Genomic DNA, 6,373 nt, shown 5'->3' with positions numbered 1-6,373 from the left:
AGAATGGGAACAGTCACACTGGGATACAACACACAGCACTGCCAGAACAGTCACACTGGGGTACAACATACAGCGCTGCCCAACGGGAACAGTCACACTGGGATCGAGGATAACACACACACTGGGATTGAGAATAACATACACACTGGGATCGAGGATAACACACACGCTGGGATCGAGGACAACACACACCACCGCCCTCGTGCCCTGCCAGCACACACTGCCAAGGCACGGGGCAGCAATCACAGAATATTCAGAGCTGGAAGTGACCTGCAAGGATCAAGTCCAACTCTTGGCCTGAGCATCACACCATGTGCCTCAAAGCATTGTCCAAGTGCTTCTTGAGCTGGGTGAGGCTTGGGGCAGTGACCAGTTCCCTGTGGAGCTGTTCCAGTGTCCAAACGCTCTGAGTAAAAAATCTTTTTCTAATACCTAACCTGAAGCTGCCCTGACACAGCCTCAGACCATTCACAGAATCAGGTTGGAAGGGACCACAGTGATTCATCTGGTCCAACCTCCCTACCCAAGCAGGGCCAGCCCAGAGCACATGGCTCAGCATTGCATCCAGGCAGCTCTGGAGTATGTCCAGTGAGGGAGAATCCACCACCTCTCCGGGCAATCTGTTCAGTGCTCAGTCACTGCACAGGGAAGAAGTTATTCCTCATATTCATCACACAGTGCCAGGGAAGGGGGTAACAAATATACTTTTAATAGAAAACAATCAGTTTGGCAATAAACATTAAATAAAATTATGTACACCCACAGAGGTAAGAGATAAAACGGAATAAAACGGATTTGCTTCTTGGTCAAAGGTCATTTCTTGATTGCTGTTTCTTCATCAAGTCCCTCCTGGCACTCTCTGCCCACTCACCCGAGTATTTAGCTGATTAGTATTAAAATTTTTATGCTGAGGATTAAAAATTGGGTTTTGCAGGTATTGGTAGAGAGTATTTTTTTCAAGTTATTTGTATTACATTCAGGCATATAAATAATCAGAACAAGCCTAACTTTTGAGCAAACTCATTATTTACACGTCAACCTTAATTTAAATGATCTTGGTTTCAATTTGCTGAAATTCCTGCCTGATATAAACAAATTTAAAGCTTCTGAATCACTATCTGTGCTCAACAGACCTAAGTCAGAATCTTCTGCAGCTCAGTCCTGCACACCTGTAACGTAACACTCACTGCAACACCATCAGTGAATAAAACCCTGAAAATGGTCAAAACATAAACTTGTTGTTTTCATGCCACAAATAAACATGTATCTAATTTAGGAGTCAGAAATTAGCAGGAAGCTTTAACAGAAGAGAACTGGTGGAAAGCAGAGCCGTTTACTCAAGAGAGGTATAATCAAATGCTTCTGCTCCCCCAAAAAACTTGTGCAGGCAAATACAAAAAGGCATTGGCCTAGATTACCTGAAAGTCCAGATTGTAAACACAAACAAGTTGAAAACACTACCAAATTTAGCTTCAATAGAGATTTTTAGAGATTATCATCATTTAAGTTGACTATTTGGAATGCCACTCCTTCCTCTCACTGTTCAAAATTCATGAGACTGAAAACAAACCAGTTTCCCCTGGGAGGTTTACAAACACTAAAGCAAAGATTTGATCCTGCAGGTTGGGTGCTAAAACAAACATCCTCCCCCTCATGAGATGAACTGCGAACATAAAAAAAAGTCATCAGAAAGGACAGGGATAAGCTGCACTAAGATTAGGTTGCTGGAAACTCCTAAACAGATGAGACTGATTTTGTTTCTTCTTACTTTATGATTAATGACATGGCAAGCACCAGGACTTTCTTGTTGTTGGTTTTGCTTAGCTCTTTTCCACCATAATCATCAAATGAAATGAATCACAATCACAACAAATAATGTCTAGCAAGGCAAGGGTCAGAACAACAAAGTGGGAAGTTCCACCAAGATTCTCCAGAAGCAGCTACTTGGTTCAACATTCTGAGCTTGAACATTTGAACAGTCATTTCTTTTCTTTAGAGCTTTCCTTAAAAAAAAATGGGACCACCACAAAATGAGCAGGTCTTGTTAGCCACAGTCATAGAGGATATGCACATATATATGGTTCTGCTGAGGGGAACTCTGTTCTCACTGAAAAGAACAAAGGCAGCTCTGTAAATGTTTCTGGATGCTGAGAAGGGAATCATCTAACTAACGCCAAGAAATCCTCCACTGTTAAAACATAACAACAATCCTAAACTTCACATTGGGAACACGCAGACACAGCATTTAAATAAACTGAAGCTATACAACTGGCAGCCTGGACTCTGCTCTTCCTTTCCCAGAATGACTGGATTTAAGGCTCCTTTCAAGCATTTGAACAGGTAAGAATGTTAACGAGGGTTTAGACCTGTCTGCACAGTCAGACATTAAAGGAACACAGTCCAGAAAGCTTTAGTGTAGCTACTGTGTGGAATTCTACAGCCATCACGGTACTTCAGAGCCAAAAACCAAAGTAAGTTCGTGGCAGAAGATAAAAGTAAAGAAATAGACACAAAGGTCTGTGAAAACATCTCCCATTTTGCTGTAGGTGTCCATGGAGCGACTGATCACTTCTGCAGGGATTCCAGACAGTAGGAGAGCAGCAGTCAGGACTGTTGTTTTCACCTTCTTCTCAGACTAAAAGGAAAAGAAACAACAGCATTCTGTTAGTTCTTCTGTTACAATCCCATTCTGCTTTACCTGTGACCAATTTCACACATTCCAAATGCACTGGTAAGAGCAGCAGGTTTGGACTGATTCTCTCCAGACACACTCCAGGATTCACAACACTTCTAGCTACAGATTCTTGCTGGGATGGGTCCAGGGGAGCTGACCCAGGGGCTGGTCAACAGCAGATAAAATCCATCACAGATACTCTGCCTCCTTCACACAGCTTGGGGCTGTGCAGCAGCTCCTGCTGAGAGGGCAATCTTGCAGGAAGCCAAGCCTGGCACCTCCACTGGCAAACTGGATTCATCTCATCACACTACTTGGCAAAAAACAGAATCCAAGAATGCCAGAATGGTTTGGCTTGGAAGGACCTTAAAGCTCATCTTGTTCCAACCCCCTGCCCTGGGCAGGGACACCTTCCACTACACCAGGTTGCTCGAAAGCCCAGAAATGCTGTTAGTTTTCTACCAGAAAAATTACTTACAATTGAAAACCAACTGTTTCTGTGTTAGTGATTTGATGATACTCGCTGGATATCTTAATTTAAGCCAATCTAAATTAAGCTTTCAAGATTATTCCTAGGTTTCATGAGAGAAAAATGAAGATTAACAAATCGATTGACCTCATGTGGGTGTAAGTGCAGTAAAATCAAGTTGTGGAAAGGAATCACCTCTTGAAATTCTGAAACTGAAGAGCTGATTTTAAATACAGCAGAAACAAGATCAAGATGTAGCAGATGAGCTAGTGCAAATCTAAGGCTAATTCTACTGTCTTGTGTTGTGACATATCTGCTTAGAATGACTATTATAGTCTGCTTAACTACAAAAGAACTGCTGATTTATTCTGATTTTCTACAGGTAATCTATTATTCCTTTTAAAATGCAAATTTTCCCTTTTAACTATGCATTAAGCATCATTCAATCCCACTTTGCTCTGCAGACCTGACAAAATCATCAACCAAACAAATACTTCAGCACAAGTACCTGGTGTAAATATATGAAGCAAGTGATAGAGCAAATCTTGTTAATAAGCAGCAAGTTTCACACACGAATCAACGTCTCATTTCCAGCTGACATTCAAACTGACACCAGCAATGGAATGCAAACCTACAGACTGCTTCATTTTTCAGTGAACACCCTCCACATTTCATCCAGGCATTACATGCAGAACAGCTGCTGACAGAGCAAACAGTAACCAGAGAAGAGTGTGATCTAGGAGAAAGGCAAAACTTTTCCTGAAGACATGAAAGAACTACTTGGGTTTCCTGGTCAGACACTTTTAATTAGGCTACAGCTAAACAAGCTGCTAGTGCTTGTTTTCACAGCAATTTTAAAAAAGACCTGGACTAAATCTGAAAAGATTAAAAAACTGTATGTATAAACTATCAGCATTAGTAGCTCAACTCTACAGTTTAAGACTTCACATGCATTGGTCCTAAAACAATACAATCTAAACACAATTTTAAATTTGAAACACTTCAAATTAATCTACTTACGGAAAAAATATTTTACCTTGGGGAAGTACTTGGACAGTCCCATGTAAGCAAGTTGTAGAGTGAGAAACGGTGCAAATATTGACTGAAGGAACAGAAGAGAATATACAAAAATTAACTTGGTCAGAGGTAACAGCTAAGAAACACAGAAATTTTATGCTTCCTAAAGTCATAAATTAGTAGGTAAAAATTAATTTGTGGACATAACAACAGTATCGTTGAATACTGCAAACCTAAGTAGACAAGTTATGTGTCAAAAATAAGGTTCTGCCCTATTTCCTTTGGGCCTAAAGACCTGAAATCACAGAAGCAAAGAGCAGTGTGTAGAACTGAGCCCAGGGATCCAGGAGGCACCTCTGTGCTGCACTGGCAGGCATTAGGGATACTGAGGAACTACTTCTCTTGGACTGGTAAGATGTACTTATTTGGAGATAATTATTATTGTTCTTAAAATCAGAGTGGTTTGGATTGGAAAGGACCTTAAAGGCATGGGCAGGGATATCTTTCACAAGACCAGGCTGCTTCAAGCTCCATCCAAGCTGGCCTTGAACACTTTCAGGGATGAGAACTCAATTCTTACTGGATTATTCTTTCGTAGATTCCAAACTAGAAGAACAGCAGACTCCTATGCACACAAAGATGGGAATAAACTTGCACAAGACTTAAGCTGCAACAACTATTCCCATGCATTTGCTGCTCAAACACCTCAGAGCAAACGTGTGCTGCTCTCAGTGGTTATACAGTGGCTGTGTTAGGTACCAGATCCACCTCAGAAAATTCAGATTTTTTTAGGCCGTATATGGTTGTCGGAGATTTAAAGAGAGCCTGAAGTTCCCACGTTGGGTCACTACTGATAGCCTTCAGCCCTAGATAAAGAGTATTTCACCCAGCAGCATGAGAAAGCAGGACTGATCCCCTGAACTCACCAGGTACTTGCACACGAAGGCTCTGACCGCGACGGCGAGCAGAGCACATCCCACCAACCGGAAAATGCGGAAAGAGTCGAACTCCTCCCCCGCATTCCCATTCTCCTGGCTTGGCTTCTCGTGCATCAGCTGGTTCCTCAGCTTCAGAGCTTCATCAAACCTGGACAAGTACTGCTCCAAGCCCCTGGGTGGCCGTGGGGCAGCCTCAGAGGACAGCTCTGCCCGTCCACGGTGCCGGAGCTCTGCCGTGCCCTCGCCGAGCAGCTCTGGGGCTTTACTGAACAGGTCCTTGTCCCCTTTGAGCTCTGCCATGCTGTTTGCAGGGTCAGCCGTGCCTGACACACTGCAGACTGAGTCCCCAAGCACGATTCGCTTGGAGACTGAAGGAATGGGCAGGGAGTTTGATTTCTCTTCGTGCTGAAGCTTCGATTCTGCGTGACTTTCATCATCTGAAGGAGAGCAACAAAACCACAATGTTATTGCCACTGGGTACATGGAACAGCACTGTACCCACTATGGGTTGGGGTATTGGGTTGGTGTCTCCAGTTCTCAAGTGAAGAGCTAGATTGATGGTTCAAGAGGGCACTCTTTGTGGGGCAGACAGGACAAAAAGCTGTGCAGTGTGGGTCAGAAGTTGAAGTCAGTAATGGAGAAATGAAACCCCTGTGCTTCCTCATATGCACTGCATACACAAGAAGATCTTGCTCCAAATATATGGAGCGACATAAAACAAAAGACAAAGGTTTGCAGAAAGTGAATCAACCAAAAAGCATTACAGACTGACAAATGATCAGCAGTAAGTGCACTTTGGCTTGTTCTCCACTGTCAGAGGCAGAGCAGTGTTACCCTGCTCTGCATCAAACTTGAAAACTCATCCTACAGCCAAAGAAGTGATGGCAAAGAACACAAACCAAACCAGGAGACATGCAGAACAGGTCTGGTAATAGCAGAAAGCAAGAATCAATGCTTAAGGAGTACTTTTTGGCATCAAATCCGACTGATTCATGGCTCACAGCCATCCCTGCACACTGAAATCTGAGAACCCTTCCCTGACAACACACTCAGCTTGCTGGAAGCATGTACAGATCCATCAAGGACCCACCTATGATTCTGCAAGAAACCCTGCACGCCAACCACAAGCACCCAATGACGGGTCCTTTCCCAAACGCCAGACAACTGCTACAACACCCAGTTATGCACTCAGCATTCCTGGCTGGAAACGTGGGGAAGCCTTTCCGCTCGGAAAAGCCACTCGCAGTGAAGCGACAGCCTGTCTCTCGCCGCCAC

At 43.4% G+C, this 6,373-nt stretch overlaps 1 protein-coding gene across 1 annotated transcript; it reads right to left on the bottom strand.

Moving 5' to 3' along the window:
* Positions 1 to 2,052: 2,052 nt before the first annotated feature.
* CAMLG (calcium modulating ligand) lies at positions 2,053 to 5,535 on the bottom strand (the record flags this gene model as incomplete). Its single annotated transcript, XM_009079854.1, has 3 exons — positions 2,053 to 2,635; positions 4,180 to 4,245; positions 5,087 to 5,535. Coding segments are annotated over 3 exons (707 nt in total), but the record flags the coding sequence as incomplete, so codon positions are not given.
* Positions 5,536 to 6,373: the final 838 nt, after the last annotated feature.

Source organism: Acanthisitta chloris, unplaced genomic scaffold (assembly GCF_000695815.1).
Source record: "Acanthisitta chloris isolate BGI_N310 unplaced genomic scaffold, ASM69581v1 scaffold21388, whole genome shotgun sequence".
In the NCBI taxonomy this organism is placed as follows: Eukaryota; Metazoa; Chordata; class Aves; order Passeriformes; family Acanthisittidae; genus Acanthisitta; species Acanthisitta chloris.
This window is presented reverse-complemented; position numbering and strand designations above follow the sequence as displayed.